Source organism: Sabethes cyaneus, chromosome 3 (genome assembly GCF_943734655.1).
Source record: "Sabethes cyaneus chromosome 3, idSabCyanKW18_F2, whole genome shotgun sequence".
NCBI classification, from domain to species: Eukaryota; Metazoa; Arthropoda; class Insecta; order Diptera; family Culicidae; genus Sabethes; species Sabethes cyaneus.
In genome coordinates, this window is record NC_071355.1 from 81,198,589 (window position 1) to 81,224,365 (window position 25,777).

Sequence of the window (25,777 nt, forward strand, 5' to 3'; positions counted from 1 at the left end):
ACATCCGACTGAGGGAGAGCAAATCGATTCGTCTTCTGCGCTTTACCTGTAAAACGCCGAGAATTGAGATATTTTGCAGAGCACGGCAGAAGCCTTTTTGCAAGTCTTGTTAGTTCTGAAGGTTTCTGTCAGCAAGTTAGTTAGTCCGAGGGTGGACTTACCCTACACCACCGAAAAATTGTCCAGCGGTAGTAGTTTCCCAAGTAGCACAATGTAGGTCCATTTAGTTAAAGCAACGCTCCATTAAGTTAAAGTAACGCTACCATATTCCACGTGTTTTCATCACGACATATTGGAGGACGTTATCTGCGCTGGTATCCGCAGCCGCACTGGTAAACCGTGCATTCTAGATTGAGCTAAATAGTAGATAGTCAAAGGTCTCGTACTTCGGTGTTTCTTCGACGTCAGCGTACTCCGGAAGCCAGATAGACAAGGACTTCGCATGTCTAAACTCTAATCCATGGCCTGACAGGATTGTGTCAGGCAGAGGTTAATTTCTCCTTATATTTTGCTCATCTACGCGAACACGTTCGGGATCAGTCCATCTTACATTCCCCGTATTGCTTGATTCCCTTTGCTACATGTTTACGATTTACGAATTCACGTATTCTTTTCACTCTTCTCTGATGCCCATATTCCAGTTGTTGTTGTTGTTGTTTTAGTGGCGATAGTCCACTATCGATCCTGCGCCAAACGAACTGTGGTCTTCCAGTACTGTCGGTTCTGGGTTGCTGTTCTCCAATCCTCTCGAACACCAACTGAACATACATCATCTTGGACAGTGCACATCCATCGGGTGTGGCGTAGACCCAGGAGCCTTTGATATCTTCCTGGTTTTCCACTGAAAATAATTTTGACTGCTCTTTCATTGGGTATTCTGGCCACACTTGCTCAGCCCACCGCTGTCTGCTATAAAGGCCTCCTCCACTATCTTCCTGGTTCTCCACTGAAAACAATTTTGACTGCTCTATCATTGGGTATTCTGGCCACACTTACTCAGCCCACCGCTGTCTGCTACAAAGGCCTCTTCCACTGCTCTGCGGTTGATTCCGATGATATCGACATCATCCGCAAAAGCAAGAAGCATGTGAGATCTTGTGTTGATAGCACCATTTCGATCCACTTTTGTTCTTCGTTTTGCACCAAGGTCCAAGGTAATGTTGTATAGCAGGTTAGTGGGTGTATCGACTTGCTTCAGTTCATCCAACGTCACGACAACGGTCGAGGTTGCACCCGCTAAACTAGTTTCGTCGATAAACTATGCTCTAGCATTATCTGCCAAAGCTCATTTCGTTTGACTGAATCGTACGCTGCCTTAAAGTCTACAAACAGGTGATGAGTCTGCAAGTTGTACTCCCGGAAATTTTATAGTAGCTGGCGAAGGGTAGACATCTGATCTGTCGTGGAGCGACCCTCACGAAATCCAGCTTGATACCACTCTGTACCCCTGTCGAAAGAGTACTGACCCGAAGATGGCGACCGTCATCTGTCTGAATCTGAATGTCCATTCCTACATGGCCACTCTCTCCGGATCTTCACCCACACTTTCTTTCTCTAGCTGTTGCTCGACAATCCAATTTTCCTGCACCTGTCGAGACGTGTCCCGATCTAGTGATGGCGAACAAACATGACTTCCGTCCTTTCACGGCCACCCTCGTCGGATTTCTTGACACGCCGGCTGCTTCACTTCCAGTTCATCTGTCGGGACGTAACTGATGCGGGCATGACGACCGTCCTGACTTTTATTACCTCACGGTACCGTCGCAGGACTTCTTATCAAGCTAAGTACTGCTCCCTCGTGAAAACCGCTCCGCTTTCGTTTCCAGTACATTTTGCTGACGCTTTTTTATTCCTGTTGGGTACACTTTCCACTACGACCAGTTATTTGATCTATTGTGGCAGGCCTCAGTTTATTGTACGCCACATCAGGGTGTCATATCACTATTAGTATGAGTGATTTTCACTTGCTGATCGACGGCATTGTCCCAATAAGGTATTATACAACGAATAAAGTTTATTGGGAGAATTTATCCATACATCCTAGGGTTGTATTAAAGTCATGTCAAAGAAAGTTTTTCTTTTATGAAGTAGTGCCACGCAATAGCATAGTAGATGTTCCGCATTTCCACTTTCTAGGTTACAGAAGCGACACGTGTCATCTTCTAATTATCCCAGTTGTTTTAAGTGATATTACTTGCACAGTGGCCTGTTACGAGGTCACAGTAAGTACGTAAGTCCTTTTTAGACAGCCCAGCTAGCACCAACTCGTATATCAATGTACGAAAACTATCGTAAATATCTCCTAACAAACTCAAAATCGTAACTAAAGCTGGATAAAGTGGGATCAAGTTGATTTTCTGTCGTATATAATGATAATGACTGACATACATACGAATTTCAGCACAAAATCGTAGAGTAGTACGGAGCGACTCACGCCTAATCGGATATTATCGTACAAAAATACTTATATAGTCGTAACGCTCAAAGTTATTCGTAATCACGTATATCGCCTCCAAAACAGTACGGATATGCCAATTTTGCGCATGAAATACGATTTATTTAGCACGTATATCTGTACGTAATGCTGATTTTTACCTTTTTTATACATATGAAAATGCTAGCTGGGAGGCTAAGAAGTTTCTGGGTTATTGTTTTATTAGGAGATATAAATTTCTTTGATTGTCGAGCTGTTAGATTTTTTTTCCAGACATCATCAATCATTGATTTTTCCCAGTTTTTTTAATTCCATTCTAATGGTACATTCTGAGGCCCCACAGAGTGGTTCTGGTCCAATGAAAGATTTAATCGATCCAGCTTTTGCCAACTGATCTGCTTTTTCATTGCCTTCAATTCCACAGTGCCCAGGGACCCATAAAAGATTTACTGTGCTTTTTCTAGCCATCTGCTGTAGCAATTGAAAGCATTCCCAAACCAGTTTAGATGAACACGAAACTGACTTCAGTGCTTTTAAAGCAGCCTGGCGGTCAGAAAATATACATATATTTGCATGTCTATAATTTCGTCGCAGAAAAACTGTAGCACATTCAATTATTGCCTGTATTTCTGCTTAAAAAACAGTCGGCCATTGGCCCATGGATATTGATATGTCGACTCCGGGGCCCGTTACGCCAGCTACAACCGTCAGTGTAGAAGATTAACGATCCTGGTTTAATATTGGGCCCACCTGATTCCCACTCCGTGCGACTTGTTTCTGTTACATGGAATAGTCATTCAAAATTATATTACCTATCCATCCAGTCCTCATGCGTTAATATGGGATTAATTTTAAAATCCTTTAAGATACTGAGATGGCTCCTAAGGTCTCCATCAAAGAATTTTTTTGTTCTCCTTAACCTTAGTGCATTTTTCTCAGCCTCTAGTTGAACAAATAAGTGCAGTGGAAGCAAACTTAAAATAGAGTCTAACGCTTTTGATGGCGTACTGCTAGTTGCTCCGGTTATGGAGATTGTAGCTAATCTTTGCAACTTCTCTAATTTCTTCTGAGCATATTTAATCTTTGTTTTCGGCCACCAAACTAAGGCCGCATATGGTATCCTGGGTCTTACTATTGCTGTGTAGATCCAATGAATCATTTTAGGTTTCAGTCCCCATTTATTTCCGAAAGTTTTTCTACTTATCCATAAGGCTGAGCTGAGGCTACTTGGGATTTAGCATGTTTTCTGATCGGCCCTCCGCTTCTGTTGCATTCCAAATGATTTCCTTCGGAAACATTTCGTCCACTTGCACCATTCCACTTACGTCCCTTTCCTATAAGTCCCAACGGTCACGGATGGCATCTCGCTTCACATCATAGCAAACTGAGGATATTCGAAGATCACATGCTATGGTGTTTCGCGCATTCTTCTACATTTCGGGCAGAATGGCGCCGCGGCGTGATCGAACCGGTGCAGGTATTGCCTGAAGCAACCATGACCCGACAGAAACTGAGTCACGTGAAAGCTGACTTCTCCATGATTCCTGTTCAACCAAGTCGACAGAACCGGTATAGGTCGGTTCGTCCATCTACAATTCTAGGTCGTGTCCCAGACTTGCTGCCACTTGGCCAATGATTTCACCCTCACCAGCTTCCGAACTTCTCTGGTTCTTCTTCGTCCGTAACGCTCGTTATCTTCCACAAGCGTGATGACAATGAGGATTATTCCTGCAATAATGCATACTGTCTCCGACGATATGGTTCTGTACGCATTGGCGACTCTCAGGGGTATGAGCCGGTACGTACTGTTCAGCTTTGCGTGATTCCGCCTGGTTCGTAGCGTTGTGATTAGCCAGCAGCCGTTGCTTGCTACTACTAGGTCCGTAGCTATTTGACATAATTCTGACTAACGCAATGATAGCGTTCGCCGGCTTCTCACGGGCGTAGTCGATATGGCTGTTGAAGTTCAGCCGGTCGTCTATTATTACTCCAAGACGCTCGATAGCATGCGTTGATGTAATGACGTGCTCTCCAATGGTGGTAATAGCCCGCTTTACTGCTTTGCAATTACTGACCAGCTGGATCTCCGTTTTATGGTGGGCAATTTGTAGCTTTGCCCCCCGGAAACAAGTTCTCGATCCTTCCAATCGCCTCTGTCACCAGTTCCACCTTTTCCTGTGATTTGTCGGCCACCGATAACACAATTTCGTCGGCGAAGCCAACGGCTACTGTACTACTGTATTGTAGCTTCATAGCTAGTACACCATTGTACATCCTCAAGATGGAGCCTTGCCGAACACCCGACGTAATGTTCATCGTTTATTGCCGCTTGTCATAGATAAACACTCGATTTCGGAAGTAACTCTCCAGAACCCTGCATAGATACTCTAGGACCTGCATTCTATGCAGACTCGGCAATGGCCAACCAGCTAGCACTATTGAACGCATTTTTTTGGGGCGATCGTTACGACGGCGCATAAACGATCTCGTCCTCGCTTCTGTTTGGACGACTTCGCCGCTCACTAGGCTACTATCCGGATAGCATCTACAGTAAATTTCCCTGTCCGGAACCCAAACTGCATGTTCGACAGACCGTGTTCACCTTTCGTGTACCTCGCCAGCTTGTTTAGGATAATCTTCGCCTGGACTTTTTCACATGTATCCAGCAGTCATATCGGCCTGTACGACGCCGGATCCACCGCAGGTTTTCCTGGTTTCGGTACTAGCACTAGCTTCTGGAGCTTCCATTGGTTCCGGAGGTGACCATCTTCCAGGCTTCTGTCGTGCTCTGCAAAATATCTCAATTCTCGGTGTTTTATTGGCAAAGCACAGAAGACGAATCGATTTGCTCTCACTCAGTCGGATGTTACCTTCTCCGACGCGACGAGTTTTGTTTTGCTTTTCTGCTTTGCTCTGCCGGCGAGTGACCATCAGTTTGGTTTCATCTTTCTTTTTCTGCCGGAGTGCTACCGAGCATGCATGCTCTCAAGGTCACGGAGCAAATCGTTCCAGTCCATATAATTGCCTATCGCATATTCTCTTTGTGACACGGAGCGAATAGTCTTGTGTCTCCAGTGTGTGAAGTAAATATTAGCTCTGCTTGTCGTTGTGCTCCTTCTGCGCAAGACGAGTGGTCGTAAGAGAAAACAGTATTTAGGCATCGTCCGGAGAGAGAGGAAACGGTTGAACAGAAAACGAAAGCAACTTGATAGTTGTGAGAAGCAGATTGCTCTGCCTCTGTATGCCTAAGATGAGCAAAATGAAGCCTGCCATCTTCTAAGCATCTTTGCAGCACTGTCCTGAACGTATCCGGGAACGCGTGTATTGCAGCCTTCAGGGCCACGTTTGGGATTCCATCTGGACCGAGCGCCTTCTTGATTTCTAGCCGTATAGCCACAAGCTCTAGCTGGCCCCCTAGAACTGCTGCAGGGAGACTACGGGAAAAGACTGTGTCATCGCACTGCTCCGTATACCGGATGTGGGATGTGTACCGATCCAGAAATGGCGACCAACATGACTTCCATTCTTTCACGGCCATTTCACGGCTGGGTTTTTGACACCCGGACCGCTTTGCGGTTAACAACTGAACTTCCGTTTTATGCTGCGCCATCTGCAACTTCGTTCCTTGCATTTAATTTTCAATCATTACGATCACCTCGGTGGCTACCCTTTGTACCTCTTCCAGCGTCTCTCCTGCTTCCGACAGTACATTGTCGTTCGCAAAGCCAACGATTATTGCCCGTTTGGGTAGCTTCAGTGTCAGCAACTCATCGTACACCCATTCTAAAGCGTTGGACCAAGGATGGAGCCTTGAGGAACATCCGCCGAAATATCCACAGATCTCTGCTCTCTGACAGTCTCATAGACCCACACTCTGTTCTGAGAGTCAGGGACCTTAATTCTATGCAGTGACGCTGAGGTGGCCTCTCAGCTGGCACTGTTGAAGGCCTTTTTAATGTCTATTATTATCACGGGACAATATCGATCGCCTTTTCGATCCTGTTCAGCCGCCGTCTTTTACTGTTTGGATAGTATCAACCGTTGACTTGCCTTAATTTATACACGTTCAATATCATATACTACCTACTAATGAGAAATACATTCTGCAATAAACTCGAACTTATACCAATTAAGACATTAAGAAGATAAAATATATAGACTTCAATGAAGTTCGTCAGCTGTCTAGGGAACGTTTTAATTAAACATATTTAGCTAAGTTTAAGTTTAAGTCAATACGATTGAGTTTTTTATGTTGGTAGCTTTCATTTGTAAACCGTATAAATATAACACCAATGGTGAAGTAGAAAAAGCTTAAGTATTAGATCAAATTTTACTAAATTTTTATTAGCCGTCTAAGTCAAAAACAAATTCAAACAAATTTTGGTAACCCCTACGAGTTTAGGATTTCTGTTTCAAATTGCTCAAACAGAAATAATCTAAAGCAAACATCAAGTAGTGAAACCCTTCACATTAATTAAACAAATTATATTTTTCAACTTGCTTGGTAGATGATATGAAATACTTCAATAATCTTCAAACCTAAAAATTTGCTTCGTATTAAGCTAAAATGCAGCTTCAAAACCTTTTATTTTGCCATTATCAGAACAAAAAAAAAGCCAAAACAACAACCCGATCAACAATCGTGATCGGTACTAACACCATTCGCTTCTATTTTTCTTGCATTCTTGTGCACAAACAGGCTACCTCAAGTCCAAGGTTCGAACGCAGGGCAAATGCAAAGGATTTTGGAGAGCGGAAAAACGGTTTCGCTTCTGGATCCGGCACACCGTAAAAACGCAATGGTTTTACTGGTTCGTCATAGTGCTGGTGTTCTTTAACACAGTTTGCGTCGCCGTCGAGCACTACGGTCAACCGGACTGGTTAACCCAGTTTCTTTGTAAGCCTTTGATAGCTCAAATAAATATTAGGTATTTTAAAATTAATTCTGATCTTTTGGTTTTGCAGATGTAGCCGAGTATGCGTTTCTCGGTCTGTTCATGATGGAAATGTGGATCAAAATGTATGCTCTCGGGCCACGGATATATTTCGAGTCGTCCTTCAATCGGTTCGATTGCGTAGTCATAAGCGGGTCCATCTTCGAGGTAGTGTGGTCCGCGGTGAAGGGCGGCTCTTTCGGTTTGTCGGTGCTGAGAGCCTTACGACTGCTTAGGATATTTAAGGTTACAAAATACTGGTCATCACTGCGCAACTTGGTGATATCGTTACTCAACTCGATGAGATCCATCATTTCCCTGTTGTTCCTACTCTTCCTGTTCATACTTATCTTCGCACTGCTGGGCATGCAACTGTTCGGAGGACAGTTCAATTTGCCGGACGGAACACCGCCAACAAATTTCAACACTTTTCCGATCGCACTGCTGACGGTGTTCCAAATCTTGACCGGAGAGGACTGGAACGAAGTAATGTACCAGGGTATCGAATCTCAGGGAGGCCACAAGAAGGGTATGATCTACTCGCTGTATTTCATTATCCTGGTGCTGTTCGGTAACTACACACTGCTAAATGTGTTCTTGGCTATCGCCGTTGATAATTTGGCTAACGCACAAGAGCTAACTGCCGCCGAGGAGGAACAGATGGAGGAGAACAAGGAAAAGCAGCAGATGGAACTGGACAAGGAAATGGAAGCTTTGCATCTGCAGACCGACGGGTCGCCGCCGCGGGTAGAGGTTTCGTCACCTTCGCCGTCCCGAGGGAACGGTAGCAAGTCGAATAAGAAAGAAGAAGATGAAAAAGAAGAAGACGACGATGATATTCCGGACGGGCCCAAACCAATGCTGCCGTACTCGTCGATGTTTGTACTTTCGCCAACAAATCCGTAAGATCTCATCCATAGAAAGCATCTATCCTAATTGGTGAAATAATTTATAATTTAAATTCTTTTCATTTTAGAATACGTTGTGCCGCACATTGGGTGGTTAATTTACGCTATTTTGATTTCTTCATCATGGTCGTCATCTCACTGTCATCGATTGCCTTAGCTGCGGAAGATCCGGTGGACGAAGAGTCCGAGCGAAATAGGATTCTGAACTTTTTCGATTACGCGTTCACCGGAGTGTTTACGATCGAGATGTTGCTGAAAGTAGTGGACCTGGGTGTTATTCTCCATCCGGGAAGCTACCTGCGTGAATTCTGGAACATTATGGATGCCGTGGTCGTCATCTGTGCGGCCGTCAGCTTCGGTTTTGATATGACGTAACTTTAAACCAACACTTTTATTATCAGCAGTCAGCACTCACACATTGTTCGGTTTTTATTTTTCCTAACAGGGGTAGCAGCGCTGGTCAAAATTTGTCCACAATCAAATCGCTTCGGGTACTGCGAGTGTTGCGTCCACTGAAAACAATCAAACGAGTTCCGAAGCTAAAAGCGGTCTTCGATTGTGTCGTCAATTCGCTTAAAAACGTCACCAACATCCTAATCGTGTACATTCTGTTTCATTTCATCTTTGCTGTCATCGCAGTGCAGTTATTCAACGGCAAGTTCTTCTACTGCACCGATGACAGCAAACACACCAGCGAGGAGTGCAAGTAAGTTTAGTTGAACGCCACCTATCGAAGACAATTGATAACGAGCGTATGTTTACTTGCAGAGGTTCGTTCTTCGTGTATGATGGTACTGACCAGCTGCCGAGACGGGAGGTTCGGGAGTGGAGAACGCAGAGCTTTCACTACGATAACGTGGCGACTGCCATGCTGACACTGTTTGCTGTGCAAACCGGTGAAGGTTGGCCTCAGTAAGTTTTGACCTTCACTCGTCCGGTCGAACGTTCTATCCATCAACCGCTCGTTTGTCTTTCTTCCAGGGTACTACAAAACTCGATGGCCGCTACCTACGAAGACAAGGGTCCAATCCAAAATTTCCGAATAGAAATGTCCATATTCTATATAGTATATTTCATAGTGTTTCCATTCTTCTTCGTTAACATATTCGTGGCCTTGATTATCATTACATTTCAAGAGCAAGGTGAAGCCGAACTGCAGGACGGAGAAATAGATAAAAATCAGGTATTTCCGCTTGATTCTTTGATAGTATTTTATTACTCATACGTGGCAAAAACTTTCAGAAATCGTGCATAGATTTTACGATAGGTGCTAGACCGTTAGAACGATATATGCCAAACAAACTTAATAGTTTTAAATACAAAGTCTGGCGCATAGTCGTTTCCACGCCATTCGAATATTTTATAATGATGTTGATCGTGTTCAATACGTTACTACTAATGATGAAGGTACGTATTTCCCACTTCCAAGCTTCCCAATTCTTACACCCCAATAAAAAAAACTCCTACGCAGTGTAATCTTCGATTTCCATAACATACCCGTCATTCGATATAAACAAAATCAAAGATTACACTGCATTAAAAGAGGAACAGATCTTCCCGAAAGGTTGCAGCTTTCCAATAAAAGGAACGGCTCAGCCTTTATCCACTGTAAATGCTCTCAGTCCGTAGGTTACAAATAAACTCCTCAACTCGCAAACAAAATCGGTTTTCTCCTGGCCCGCCAGGAATGTTAAATACCTGTATATGACCATCGCGATTAAATTTCCCCACACCTCAAGAACACTGCCATCTAGTAGTCAAAAATATTTTCTTGCAACCCCGATTAGGAAAACTGTATAAAAAAAGAAAACTCAACCACCTGTTGAATCCACTCTATCTTTCCGTAGAAAACGAACGGTTCATTCCAGTGTACCAATACACACACGCACAGTCGTGGATCCAACCAGCCAATGAACTCAACTCGACCAGCACGATTGATACATTTCAATAGACGTTCGCAGCTTTTTCAAGCTAAAAGTTTGATATCTTACGCAAAGATTGATTAATTTCATAGCGCAGATTACAATGATTTTCAAAACCTCCGCCCCCCAACCTAACGGTATTTTGTATAGTGGGTTATTGGAGTGTACCTCATTGCTACTAACCCCCCTTCCCTAAGTGCAATACGTTATTTATGAATGGTCCCTAACGGAATATTTATGATTAGAACAGAAAACTTGCGGCGTCGAGTTGAGTTCCCAAATTGGTTGTGGTTGATGAATTCTGACGACGATAGAACAACAACGGGATCGAACATTTGTGCATTGAACTTCTCTCTCTGTGTATAACGTTATGATTTCAACTTTTATGTTCTTGTGCAACGTACTGCAAGTTTGTGCATGTTACTATTGGTTTTTCGTTTTATTATTGGTTATCTCGTCTGAATGATTTTTTGTGTTTGTTAGCATGTAAGGAACAGACAATGTTATCTAGTTGGGTTTATTAAAACAAAAATTAAAGTTGAAATATTTTGGAATTGAGGATAGGATTCGGTCGATTTTATTGAAGTAGAACAGAACTGCAGACTTCCTTTTCTAGTTGTTCTGTAAAAATTTTTGTTCCAGAGCTATGGTCAAATATCTAACGACCGGCCGTACACCTGTGACCGTGACTAGATTTACTACTTAAAAAAATCGTATCTCATGAAGCAAGGTTAATAGAACAAATATGTTTAATACAAATACATGCAATTTAACAGCTCCGAAAAAATATCTAGAAAAAGTTAGTCACAAAATATTCCACTGTAGGGGAAAGCTTCACAAAATATGAATGAAATAACTCTATTAACTCTCACCACCAGGGCTTCGACCGATCCTTTTTTTCTACCGCAGTTACACCAACGCGCATTCAAGTTCACACCGTCCGTTTAGAGGTGGAATACGAACGCTATGCATAACACAACTGGCAGTTTGCTCAGTCAAACGCCGAATGCACGCAACAGAATGAACGCGTTCTAAAGCTTTCTGACATTTTCGTTTCGATCAAGTTGCCTTTACCGTTTGGAGCAGCGAATGACTGCAAAACAGTCAAATGACTGGCAATCACCACGCTAACGAAAAGCAACCGCACAATCGTATGATTCAATACTACAAAAAAAAACAACCACTACATGTGCATGGAAGAAGTCGGTCAGACTCCGTCCAATACAAACGAATATTTTGCTTGCGTCGGACCGACGTCCGGGTGACTATTACTGTGACTAGTAATAACTATTACTGTGAGCAGCCGATTTGGAGACAAAAAGAGAAACGAAAAAATACGTCACCGTATGCTTCCAGTCAGTTTGCAGTTTATATTCTCAAAGCGCAAAGCAAAACGGGAGATTGACTGTTTGCTTTTGCTGAGATGCCGTATGAATTATAAGACGGCAGCAGCGCAAGCGGCAGATTGACTGGATTCGAAAAGCAGTCAAATGATCGTTCAAAAAGCGGAGTTTGAATGCGGAAAGTTCGTATTCACGGCAGTCACTTTCAACTTGCGATCCCTTTTCAAGCCCTGCTCACCACTGACAGTTTCTTTATTGTCAGGAGAGAGTAATTGAATCATCTGTTTGAGCAGCCCTACTAAAACAATTTTTTATAAAAATTGACTTTTTGACAGTTTTTGAATCCCCAAGCATTTCTATATCTTTCCCCAACATTTCAGAACAGGTTAGTTCCATGAACCTCTTTTAATTGGGGTTGCAAATATCTTTATTTGATTTAACTCGTCAGTAAGAAATGGCGTGGGTTCGGATCCCACCGCTGTCATTAAACGATGAGGATGTGCCGAGGATCCTATTACCTTTAAACCATGCGGAATAAAAAATGAAAGTACGATTTCCTCACCGTCCACGTACTAATTGACTTGCTAATTTCAAACTAGCTTATGTCTCAGTAATACATTCGAACTTTACCTAACCTCCCAACAAACATTTTTGTTTAACAGTAACTTGTTCGACTATTGTATAGCTAATATCCGTTGGAAAAGGGCTTGATAAGCTATTATACAACGAAAATGTTCCTTGGGCTATTGTATTCCCCACTTGCCCTATGCGAATGCTCCTTTTTGAAAATCGCGTCCCGTTTATTCTGGCAATAGCCGAATCCTTCCCCGTTCGCTGAGCTCCCCTGTCGTTTCGTTCGCGCGCGTTCATCCACGCCACGCCCCGTGGGTAAAAAATAGTAATTGTCTAAGTGGAGAGCGACCCCTCTACTTAGCGTACGCGAGCTTGGAGACGCCAAGTCCTGAAGCGTTGTAACTTGTAACACACTACAATTCGGCAAATTTATTAACCATTGCTTGCTACCTTTGGTCATTCAACTTCCTGACCAACGAAGTATGAACTTAATCATCTAGGCCATAAATCGATCGTGATCAAATCTCCGTACCTAGGCTGGGTTCTAAATTGAGTTGAATGTCGACAGGGTCGCTACAAGTGCAATCATTATTTCGTGATGCATTACAAAGTATTAACATTTGTACTTTCATTTGGAATTTGAATCTAATGACATAGGAACCTTATTCGGCCTGTAGGTAAAGAAAACCGCAACCCCAAGCGAATGAACAGCCGTTCCTGCGATTCACCGCCAGGTGCAACCTAATGTTGTGTGCAAGTTTTGGTTCAGAAAAAAGATCGACTCATCAAGTTTTGTGGCATATTTCTGCATAATAGGACACTGCCTCTAGTTTCTGATAATAAAGAACAGAAGTTGGCGCTAGTGTCTCATCATGCGCCATGCGTGAGAGTATGCTTGAAACTGTCAATGTTTCCCTGTTGAATACAACAGATGTCGTTCCTTTGTAGCGCATATTGTACATATTGGAAACAGCCCAATTTTGCGCGACAATAAATTGATTCAGCGCAGCAACATTACTCTCTCATGCATCTCAGTTTCTTTTGTATTTTTCGCTAATCGCAATATAATGTTTGACACCTGAACCAATAAATAGTTGGTAAACATTGTTTTATTGTGTTCATGTTGCGAAATTTGATTTTTTCGAATTGAAATGTTGCAAACATATTCAGCTCCCGGCTCTCGTACTGTATCAAACCACTCACGAAAGAATGGTAGTAAGATGCTATGGAGAGGTATATAGGAAAAATTTATTTTTTATCAATATTAGGCAGAAGTCATGAAAATTAAGTATAACAGAATAACTGTACCACAAATAAAATGTGATTAGTGATTGTTTTCCAGGTAGGTAAACCCGTTCGTGTGGTGTCCTATTACTACAGAAAATACCCTATTCGCTTAAAGTTGGATGCGTGCCGCTTAATTGGTTTCGAGGTACGATGCTGATCTGATGCTGATAACAAGCCAATCGTCGTATGTTCGAATCTCGGCTAGGCGGTACTGCTAGATAGAGTCAGTAGGATCGTTGCACTACCCCCGTAACTGTCCTGTACTCTAATAGCCGGCTGCGAAGTCTGTCGGTAGAGAAGGGTCAAGTTCTCATCAGAACGTTTATACCCATGGCTCTGCTTTTTTTTGGATGCGTGGCAACGCATGCGGGTACAGCTAGGATGTAATATTTAAATATGTTGTTTATGATCCCTTCATTGTCTTGTTAAATTGTTGGGTTGAGTTGTTAACATGTAATTTTTATTTAGATTATATCATATATTTAAGTGTCCAGAATCATTGTCTGTTCCATAAGTTCCGGAATTTCCGTACCGTTACTTCTGTTTAGTTTTCAATTGCGTGCTATAAATCATTGCATGATTTGTTTAATGGGATTTAATTTGTAAATAGCATTGTGTAAATATAATTACGAAAAATCTCTACTATGGAATCTTCACTATAAATTTGTTTCTATCTACGTTAAAGTGGGTTGGTACCGAAGGCCGAAACACAACTGGCCGAATCACGAATGTCCGAGATCCAAATGTCCGAAACAGTCACAGTCAACAACAGTCACATAAAGCCGAATCACGAAAGACCGAATCACGATAGGCCGAATTTTCTCGGAATGCCCAAATAACTATTCTATAAAAAACAAATAAGTTTAATCAAACAAAAAACAAAATAAGCAACACAACTATTTACTATAGAGTATAGATGACTGCAAGTTCTTCTTTCTTCTAAACGCAAATGATTTACGCTCATCACAAGGTACGAGACCTATTTATCGTGTCATTATCACGTTTTCTAGATGATTTAAGGTGAGACGGCCGCAGGCTGCAAGTGTGCGCGGCGACCCGCCGTCGAAAGCACCCCCCGCAGAAGCTATTTCTATTTAAGTGCATTCATTTCCCTAGGTTTGGTGACTAGTAGGGATTATCCCTTAGTTAAGTCCGAACGAGTGGTAGCGAGTAAGGACAGCATGTACCCAACGTTTGTGCCGGTTGAAGGCCATGAATAGTTTTGGCCGAATATAACGTTCGGCCATTCGTGTTTCGGCCTTTTGTGATTGGGCCATTCGTGATTCGGCCATTCGTGACTCGGCCATTAGATATATTATGCCATTAGTTATTTCGGCCATTCGTGATTCGGCCATTTGTGTTTCGGTCATTCGTAGGTAATCTATTAAAGTGAGACTAGCTAAACCTTATGGTCGTCGACCTCTAACGGATTCTCTAAACCTGATTGTTAGTGTGCTAAGTGTTATTCACCGCGATCCATGCGCTTGCGTTCAGATTTTACGAATCTGAAGTCTCTTTTCAGCAACTCTAGTATCGCGGTAGCATATCTGCAGGGGGAAATCAGAATCTTACTCGGAAGCTCCAAGTGTTTGTAATATCTGAAAAATGCCGACCATCAACCAGAATTTGATTGATCTAAGAAGAAGCCTGTCCATTGAGGCGTTTTCAAGTATTCTTTCGAGTATTTCGACGTCCAAAGATGGTACTATTTCTCTGGATGTGGCGAAGTTAATTCACCCGACGCCATTGCAGTTTGTGGTATAGAGACTTTCACTAGCAGTAGCGCGGCGAATGAACTCCACACAACTTACATGGTCAATTCATTGAGCGTATCGGCATTCGCAAGTCGGCTTCAATCTTGTGGAGCTATCTAGCACGTTGTGCTCTGCTATGGTAGTGCCGATGGAGTTCTTGAAAAGAACTGATTTCACTGCACAGTCGTCCGGCATCCTTGTGACGTGGCCGACATACCGCAGCCTGCCAACTTGTAAGTGCCTGTGACTTGCGGTTAACACGCCTACGTCACTAACCGCTTTGAGTTTGTACTCCGCCAAAAAATTCACAACACCTTTCGCTCAAATATGGCAAGTGAACGAATGTCTTCCGTAAGCAAAGTTACACTCCCTAGTAGAGGACTACTGGTCTGATTAGCGTTTTCGTTATTGCAAGTGACGGCATCGACTCCTTGATCGAAGCGTCTTGCAAAGGGAAAAGTAGGCTCGACCTCCAGCTTGAATTCATTGTTAGATCTCCTTACTGAAATCAGTGTCGGCGGAGACCAGGGATCCCAAACATGTGTACTCATGACAACCACTTCTAATTCATCACCGTCAATAGTCACTGTCCATAAGAGGTGAATATGGTTTCTGACGCATTTATCGATACTATAGTGGAATTATTTACTCCTAATTCTCAATGTGCAGGGACGGCCTTTGATTGACCACCACACAAACAGGCTTGATTTGTTTCCCAAGAAGTTCAAAACTGATGCTTCCTGCTTACTCACTAATGCGTCCATGCCCATCTGTTCGGCTGAATAAAAAGATAAAGTTCGGTTTCACTATTAGGCTGCAGCGCCATGAACCTCTGGCTATGCCTCTTCTGCGCAGGCACCACCACCTGGTGTTGTTTGGCGTCCAAAATAGATCTTCACAGCTCGAGCCTCGATGAATTGGACTAGCTTTTCTCCGGTCTTGTACGCTTTAATCGAATGTGCACAGGATCGAATGGCCGTAAGGAACCAACAAACACTAAAGGAAAACGTCCTGAAATTGCTGCAATATAATACAGGGCGTCGTGTCGTAACAACATCCATGTATAATCTGAAATTTGGCAAGCTCCCAGATATTGCTGAAGAGTGTATGTATGCAACATTTGCGCTGACAATATAAAGTTGGTTTTGAGCTAAGTTGCAGGCTCTGAGCAGCCCAGCTGAAATGCAGTCTATTCCAGAAGTTGTATAGGACTTCATACATTTGATCGCTTCTTCAGTTTCAGCTAACGACGGTACCTCAGTGGTTGATGTTTACTGTGGAGAGTCACGAGCTTTTGTTGTCCTGCGACTCTCGAGGCGGTTTGCCCAAAATTTCCCTCCGTTCACCAAAGCTTTTCCGGCCGTTTAAGACGAGTGGCTTAAGAACCACCTCTGAAAGAAGTCCACTTTCTCGGTTAGGGGTGCCCGGCACGAAACCTCTCCTCTGGGCAGGTTGTGGAAGATGGGTCCCAAATTGCGCAAAGAAACGGTGAATTTTTACACCTGGGACGATTATCTACTCGCGTCTAGATGGTGCCACTATTACACTTAGCGAAGACGACGACCATCTTAGCGGTTCAAAGAACACAGAACCTATAAAAAAGAGGTATTATCACCTTCCATCTATCTCTCCCTCTCGCTTTACAGTAATGATAAGGCTAATTTGATTGGTTATCTGTTGATCAGCTGCTGTTATTCGCTGATGAGTATAATTAGAATTGTTGTTCCCTGCAGCAATAGCTTGGTTTTGCGTCGCTTAATAGTAAGATGGTGATGCGGCAGCGTCACAGGCCGATGCTAGATGTGTTAGCGATGGCTGAGTGTCGGAAACAGAAAAGGCACGACTTTGTTCCATTGCTCGTTTGAAAACGGGTCGTTGGCCGACTGTGGTCGCATCACCCGTTGATTCTCGTTGCACTAGTGATGAATGAGGACGACAAGGGCAGGTCGTCAGCGTTGATTGCTACGCTGCAGATTCAAAAGTGCGTCGTCCGGCTGACGCTGGTTTCGAGGGCTACGTAGTGGCACTGCGGTATGTGTTGCTAGAAGCCGGTCAATCGTAGCAGTCGATACAAAAAATTAAGGCATTTTACATCTCAGGATTTTCAAGCCAGTGGACTTCGTAACGGCATCTGACTTTCTCTTCTCATCGTTGAAAACGAGCGACGCTCAAACGTATCTTAGCGATCACCGATGAGTTGGTGGTCTGATGTGATCTAACATGTAAGTGCTGCATTGTTGCGTAATGCGTACATCAATCAAGCCCTCTCTGAACTCTCGGTTGATGAAAATGTGGTCTATTTAGTTTGGTCTTCGGCCATCATGGGGATCTAAATGACCTTACGAGCTAGTCGATAGGGAAGAGTAGGGGACTCACTCGTGGCCACAAAACTTTGCAGACAGTTCTTTGTTCTCGTTCATCTCTTTTAGACCGTGGTCTGACGTGACCGTGAGCCAATCTGCGCGTTGAAGCCGTCTAAATTAGGGCTGTCTAACCGGTAGTACCGGTAGTACCGAAACCGGTAATACCGGCCAATTTTTGGATACCGAAATACCGGTTTTGGAAAGGCAAAAAACCGGTATTTCCGGTATTTTCTAATATCCTAGTTTTTTTAGTATCCTTATTCAAAAAAGAACTAAGTATGATAAAAGATTGTAAAACTCATAGAAAAACAACTTCGTGTTGATGCTGACGAGATTCTTCGACTACTAGCAATGAATAGGGCGAAACTGTGGGTCAAATGATTATAGCTCTTGAACCCGTTTAAGGCACAGTACAAAGATGCTGTATGTTTCAAGCAAATGTTTCAGTGTATAAGCCAGACGTCACGTTTCAATTTATTTTCGAACAACTTGACTTGATACATATGTACAAGCCACCAACTATTCGAAGCTCTCTCTTAACGAATTTAGGAAACAAGATCAGGGCCCGTCGCTTACAATAGTAAATACAATAGTCACTCAACAATGAAGTAATGAAACTTCAGTTTCAACTGCAGCAACGCCGATTCGTTTCAAAACTGACTTCAATCATGAAACCATTTTCACTTCACCATGATGACCGGTTTCATTTGTATATAGCAAAATACAAATGAAACTTTAAAACCAGTCGTCATGGTGAAGTGTTAACAATTCAAATATTCACTAGCAGGCTAACAACTTTGAATTTAATCAACATCGATAAATCGTGCCTGACTGCCAGCCGTAGTCATTTGATACAGTCACTAACTTCAGCTGAAGTTTGCTTGAAACGTTCTGTTCAACAAATGAAACAAGTGACTTCATGTATGAAGCGAAGGTTCGAGAAAGTCAGCTTCATTTATTTGTTTCGACGATGCCGGTCCGTGATTAGAATATGGGAATTTTCGCGCTTTTTGAGTATTCTTGGCATCAAAGGACCTACCAGGAGAAATTGAAATATTTTTCAAGTCTTTCATGTGATATATTGATTAAACAAGTAGATGATATCTTCAAGTCACTATCTAAGAAGAGTGGGATTTAAAGCAGAGATGAGAAGGTATCTGTGCACGACGATGCAAGGGCTCCGGTTTAGGAATAGAAGAAAAAATCGGGAAGAGACTGTAAGAGACCAGTGCATTCATTATACTATAAGCTGCAATACGGAGATTTTTGAAAATAGTTAAAAGCGGGTTTTCCTACTATAAATTTGAAGAAATGATAGGAAAATTCCTGATGCGCTTAAAGCCGTTCGTCAAACTTCGATGAAAGCGAAAGTTTCTTCAATTGTTAGAAGCGTTGACATCAAAATTCGTTCTACCAAAGGAAATAAATCGCTAAGCGTATTATTTCTGCCTTAATACTATTTTGCAAAGCAACAATACTGAAGTAATAGTTGAAAAACAAAGATATTTACTGAAAAACATCAACATTTATATTGATTGCGAATAATCTGCCAATACCGGTATTTTACCGGTACTACCGGTATTTTCTACGCTAATACCGAAATACCGGTTTTCACCAAAAGTGCTCAATACCGACAGCCCTAGTCTAAATCGATTTGAAAGTTACCTTTAGTGATGGAATAATGTCTTGCTCTCACCAGTGTTTAGCCGATGGATCTCACTCAGTCCCACTATTTTGAGCTTTAGGTGATTAGCTTTGATAGTCAACGAAGTAAGCTTGTCCTGCTGCGCAAGGGTCGAGACGTTCCATGTCCTTAGTTGTATCCATGTTTTTATACAATGAGCCGTTATCATAAATCCAAATTTGTGACAACACTCAACAAAAGCATGAGTGTCTCCTTCTCTGTACGCATACGACTTTGGTTTCCACCGAAATTGGTTACCTAATCTGCGCTAAAGTTGTTGGATTCCTTGCTTGCATCTCGAAAAGGCAGGGAGAATGTTTACTGTAACTTTGTGGAGGACCGCAACAGATGGAGACTTTGGTTGCACTGTTTACTATCGGTAGCAATAGCCAAAAGTCGGACTCGGATATCAATACCATTCGTATCCACCTCTGTCTCTGCAATGCAATGCAATGTATGGAACATACATTAGAGCTGTTCGAGAAAAATGTTTCAATTATTATCAATATGTTCTCTTTATCTGGTTAATTTGGTGTTGATATTGTGTTTGAGCATACTCACACACTCTAAATATCAAAATATTTAAATTATATAATAGTGTAAAGTAATTAATGGTTATAATTTGTTGTAAGATATTTTACGGCTTTAATATTATTGTAATGAATGAATGAATGACCTTTTTACACTCGCTCCGATCCAGGCGAATTGTTAGTATCAGTTTTATAACGATTTACTCTTTAGTTTTTCATTGCTCTTCCTACGTAAAGAGCATGATTAGAATTTCAAAATATAATATATAGTAAAATATAACATATACGAATCAATGCTCTACAATATTGAATTTTAAAAGGATGACTATTTTACTAAATTAGCCTGCTGGTGCTAGATATATTCATTTAATTTTAAACGTGACTTGGTATAACGCTGCCATAGAATATTTGTAACTATGCATCTTTAATTGTAGTTGTAAAAACGTAAAACGAGCTTTCAATTATGTTATTCAAATGCTTGGTTAAGAGCAAGATGCAATTCAAGTTAGGCACTATGAAATATCCCAATTTATGCAACCAACTACTGGATCGAAGCGAATACCTATTAATTACTGGTGTTTTTATTTACTTTTACTCCTTCAACTTTGGGTTTCACAAGCTGTCTTTCCTTATTGGCATGATACTATGTATTTGTTGTAGCTCGGTTGTACTTTGTCTGAATCGAATGCATTGAAATAAGTCCTATACATAACAGCACCAGTTGATTGTTTTCTGGTTTCATCCGTTCCGACCTACTCATCAACGTGCATGTCAACCAACATGTTTGTGTATTGGTTCGTTTACTTGTTTGCGTTTTTTTTCTCTTATTTCTGTGCGTGTTAATTTCGATTTCATTTGTGTATATCGTAAAAAACAGTGTTGTCTTATTTTTTCCAAATACGATCTTTCCTATTTGGCATCACCTTCGAAGATTTATCGTTCGATTAGCATGAATGTTGTTGGATTTGTGAAAGCGTCTTTAAAGCATCTATATTGTTGTTTTAAGTGGCATGCTGTCTATTTAATTTGTTATAAGTTTGTAATGTGGAAGACTTTCATCGTGAATCTGTTGTCATCCTCACAGTTTTTTGCTATATTGCAAAGTTTTCACAACGAGTGGAAGGAGTTCGTTTTTCAACACGGTTTCTCTCACTTGCTATCTCCACACACTTCATAGACTAAACATAGAACAACTAACTTTACGAGTGCCCTCGATAAAAAGATCACAAATAAATACTCTTCGACTATCGAAGAAGTAGAAAAGTATTAATGCCTTTCGATTTCCCCCATCATAAGGCTCTAGTATCAGTAGATTACATTTATTCTAAATCTATTCGTTTCGAAAAGCCACCCCATCCATCTCTAGTGTTTCTCCTGTTCAAAAAAAGTAAAAAGAACTAACCTTAAACTGTTTTATTTGCTGCTTTTTGTCACTACCATCACCTCTTCGGTTCGGACAACCAATCGATAAAAAAAATCATGCAAAATAATCACTGATGCGTACATCAATGCGTCCTTGCTCGGAACGACTCCGATTGGCCCGCTCTCGAATAACATCCCTTTCATACATAATCCACATACTAATGTACACTGACACTTTTCTTCCCAACAATTTCTTTTATTCAATATATTTTTTTATCTCAACACATAACTGCCCTGCAATCGCAACACTTTTCCAATTTTTTTTATACAAAAAATCACATACTACTCGATACACGCATCCCCTCTGGCCTTCCCAATTCGACAGTATCACAATCAAGGAAAAGAGTTTGAGAAATCGTTAAAGTATCTCAACATGGGATTTACCGGGATGTTTAGTGTTGAGACGATACTTAAAATTATCGGATTTGGCGTAAAGGTGGGTATATCGCATGGAGATCGCAGTACCAGTGGTCATCATGTTATGTACATTTAACGATGTTAGCGAATAAATCACACCGGTATGATTTTGTTTAAATACAAAAACATTCTTCATTTACTTTGTTTTGTTATCCATTACAAGTAGCTTTGAGCGATCATTTTCGTTTTATTTCTAATCAAATAATTGTATAGTAATTAAAGAATCCAGAACATATTTAATTCACATTAAATTCAGTTCATCTTATGATATTGTTTTTTTTTTTCAAAACAACTGTAAATAAAATTTCAATGGATTTTTTTTATTTTCAAAAATGTACATTTATTTGTTAACGAACCGTAAATATGAACAACGACAGTGGCAGCAACGAGCACTGAAAAAATTGAAAATTTATTATCCTGTTTTGAATGCCAGTATTATTTTGATTTTTCTTATGGTTTCAAATAATTCTTATCATTTTTGTTATGTAAAATAAAAAAAAAACAGTAGAAATACCATCATCCAATTTCCATTAGGCTCCCATCAGTAATGCTAGTGAATGGTAGCGTAGCAATCCACAATATGTGTCCATTGTTCACTATTTAGAGGACAATTCTTCCTGGAAAATGCCAGTAAGAACAATCACCACAATCACGAAGGATTCATTTCTTGTTGTTTGCTCTATTTCAAATCGGCTAATTTGATACCAGTGTCGCAAAAATAAGAAAAAATTTTATTGACCACATAAGCGAGCGTTTAGTATATCAATACGAAAAACAAAATTTTATATTACATGAAGGTATACAAAGTAGTAGTGGTTTAACAGTGAGAACAACTTTTAATGTTCTCATCTATTTATATAATCTATTTAAATAATCTATTCATATAATCTATTTATATAAGAGGCTTATGTCTGTACCGAAAACCAGGTCTCTGACAGGATGTCATAAGAGGCTTATCGGTAACGAAAAACAGGTCCCTAACAGGACGTCATGCTTTCGTAGTAATGGGTTGTATTCTCAGTCACCTCACTGGTCGACTGCTGGACTGCTCGATTGCTCAACTGGCTGACAAGACTGCTCGACTGGACTGGTCGATTAGACTGCTCGATTTGATTGCTCGGCTGGACTGCCTAACTGAACTGCTCGACTGAACGGTTCGGTTCGACTGCTCTACTCAACTGCTTGATTGGACAGATCGATTTGACTGCTTGACTGAACAGCTCGATTTAACTGCTCGAGTGGACTACTCGCCTTAACTACTTGATTCGACTGCTTGATACATTTGCTTGACTTACTACTCGACCCGACTGCTCGATTGACTTGCTCGACTGGACTATTCGATTCGCCTACTCGACTGGACTGCATGACTGGACAGCATGATTTAACTGCTCGATTAGACTGCTCGATTCAACTGTTCGATTCGACGCTCGATTGAACTGCTCAACTCAACTGCTCGACTAGACTACTCGATTCCACTTCGTGACTAAACTACTCGATTCAACTGCTCGACTGGATTACTCGAATTAACTGCTCGACTGGACTGCTCGATTAAACTGCTCGACTCGACTGTTCGGTTTAACTGCCCAACTTGACTACTCGACCCAACTGCTCGGCTGGACTGCTTGACTGAGCAGCTTGATTTAACTGCTCGACTAGACTGCTCGATTTGACTGCTCGACTCAACTACTTGACTTCTGTTTGATTCGACAGCTCGACTTAACTGCTCGATTCAACTGCTCGACTTGACTACTCGACTCAACTGCTCGACTGGACTACTTGACTCGATCGCTTGATTCAGCTGCTCAACTGGACTACTCGACTCAACTGCTCGAATAAACCGTTCGACTGGACTACTCGACTCTACTGCTCGACTCGACTACTCGACTCAACTGCTTGACCGGACTGCTTGACTGAACAGCTTGATTTAACTGCTTGACTTGACTGTTCGACTCGACTGCTCGATCCAACTGCTTGACTCGATTGCTTGATTCGACTGCTCGGCTCGCCTGCTCAACTCGATTGCTTGTCACGATAACATATGGTCGGTGTTAAATTAGACCGGACCAAGCCGCAAAATTTTAAAAAATGAGTTAGGCCATTACAAATATTTTATAAAGTTTTTGTCCTTCCGGTGTTGGGCCACTGAAGGGGATGGTGGGGCGAAAAAAAACACAGATTTTTTTAATCGAGCTAAAAAAAATGCGTGAAAACCAAATCTTTCTTTTCACATATACGTTATTTTCTATGCAAAATCTTACGAAATGGAAGACAAAAACGATAGAAAAAATTTTCTGCCGGTTTTCGAAAATTTCATTGTTCGAACTTCGAACTTCCATTTCTGTTTCGTGCTAGAAGCGTTAACTCCACTCGTACACTCATTTTTTGAGTTGTGTAGACTGCAGAGTCCAGCTTGATTCAACTGCTCGACTAGGTTGCTCTATTTGACTGCTCGACTTAACTGCTCGACTCAACTGCTTGACTCGACTGCTTGATTCGACTGCTCGACTCGCCTACTCGACTGAATTGCTTGCCGCGATATCACGGACGGTTCAGTCTAACATTTTCCGCACCAAACGCTCCTCTGCTTTAATCAAAAAAGATTTTTTTATTCGGGCAAAAAAAACAGCATGTTTACTTAAAGTTTAAACGTGAAAACTGAATCTATTCTTGTTCTTTATACGTACGTTTTTATTTTCCACGCAAAAATCAACGAAAAGAAAGACAAATGCCAATTACAAAGGGGGTTGGGACAAAAACTATAAAAATAATTTATAATAACCTTATTACTTTCCATCCAAAAAATTTGCCATAAGGAGACAAAATCGGAAAAAGTTACCGCTTTTCGACCATTACATTGTTTGAACTTTTACTTTTGTTTCGTTCTGGTGCTAGAAGCGTAAACTCTTCGTACACTAATTCATCGAGTTCTTTAGGCTTTAGGAAATTGATTTTACGCTAAATCATTTTACTCGAGTCTGACAATTTTCTTTTGCTCTTCGTCAATTTTAAAGGAAGCATAACAAAAATTTTAAAAATAATTTGCAATGGCCTTTAAAAGCCGAAGTTAATAAAATAAAATGAAGAGTACTAAACTGAAAAGTATTGTTGAATTGAAATTGAAAAATAAAGTAAAGTAAACCAAAAAGTAAAGTAAACCAAAGGGTAAAGTAAACCAAAGAACAAAGTAAACCAAAGAGTACAGTAAACCAAAGAATGAAGTAAATCAAAGATTAAAGTAAACCAAACAGTAAAGTAAACCAATGAGTAAAGTAAACCAAAGAGTAAAGTAAGCCAACCAGTAAAGTAAACCAAAGAGTAAAGTAAGTAAAGAGTAAAGTAAGTAAATAATGAAGTAAGTAAAGAGTAAAGTAAGTAAAGAGTAAAGTAAGTAAAGAGTAAAGTATGTAAAGAGTAAAGTATGTAAAGAGTAAAGTAAGTAAAGAGTAAAGTAAGTAAAGAGTAAAGTAAGTAAAGAGTAAAGTAAGTAAAGAGTAAAGTAAGTAAAGAGTAAAGTATGTAAAGAGTAAAGTAAGTGTAGAGTAAAGTAAGTAATAATCGATCTGCTTGTGATGTGCGCGTAAGGTTATAGTTATAGAAGGTTAAACAAAATTAACATTCTCATGTTTAAGCACTTGACTAAGAAAACATTTTTCAACGTTTTGCTCCGATGATGAAGGCATAGGTCTTCGAAACGTCAGCCGAAAACGTAAAATAAAGTTTTCGTAAAAAAAACCCTAGACCGAAAAGCCACATCTTTTTATAGTAAAGAGTAAAATAAGTAAAGAGTAAAGAGTAAAGAGTAAAGAGTAAAGAGTAAAGAGTAAAGAGTAAAGAGTAAAGAGTAAAGAGTAAAGAGTAAAGAGTAAAGAGTAAAGAGTAAAGAGTAAAGAGTAAAGAGTAAAGAGTAAAGAGTAAAGAGTAAAGAGTAAAGAGTAAAGAGTAAAGAGTAAAGAGTAAAGAGTAAAGAGTAAAGAGTAAAGAGTAAAGAGTAAAGAGTAAAGAGTAAAGAGTAAAGAGTAAAGAGTAAAGAGTAAAGAGTAAAGAGTAAAGAGTAAAGAGTAAAGAGTAAAGAGTAAAGAGTAAAGAGTAAAGAGTAAAGAGTAAAGAGTAAAGAGTAAAGAGTAAAGAGTAAAGAGTAAAGAGTAAAGAGTAAAGAGTAAAGAGTAAAGAGTAAAGAGTAAAGAGTAAAGAGTAAAGAGTAAAGAG

The 25,777-nt window shown here is 40.9% G+C and overlaps 1 protein-coding gene across 1 annotated transcript in view; it reads left to right on the forward strand.

Moving 5' to 3' along the window:
- LOC128743783 (voltage-dependent calcium channel type A subunit alpha-1) overlaps nucleotides 1-25,777 on the forward strand; it is a 157,847-nt gene that overhangs the window by 74,759 nt on the left and 57,311 nt on the right. The window contains exons 12-20 of the mRNA XM_053840449.1: nucleotides 484-489; nucleotides 7,134-7,331; nucleotides 7,400-8,270; nucleotides 8,345-8,647; nucleotides 8,722-8,982; nucleotides 9,045-9,188; nucleotides 9,258-9,459; nucleotides 9,519-9,683; nucleotides 21,480-21,590. Of these exons, the coding sequence (XP_053696424.1) occupies nucleotides 484-489; nucleotides 7,134-7,331; nucleotides 7,400-8,270; nucleotides 8,345-8,647; nucleotides 8,722-8,982; nucleotides 9,045-9,188; nucleotides 9,258-9,459; nucleotides 9,519-9,683; nucleotides 21,480-21,590 (2,261 nt within the window). The remainder of the gene's footprint in view (nucleotides 1-483; nucleotides 490-7,133; nucleotides 7,332-7,399; nucleotides 8,271-8,344; nucleotides 8,648-8,721; nucleotides 8,983-9,044; nucleotides 9,189-9,257; nucleotides 9,460-9,518; nucleotides 9,684-21,479; nucleotides 21,591-25,777) is intronic.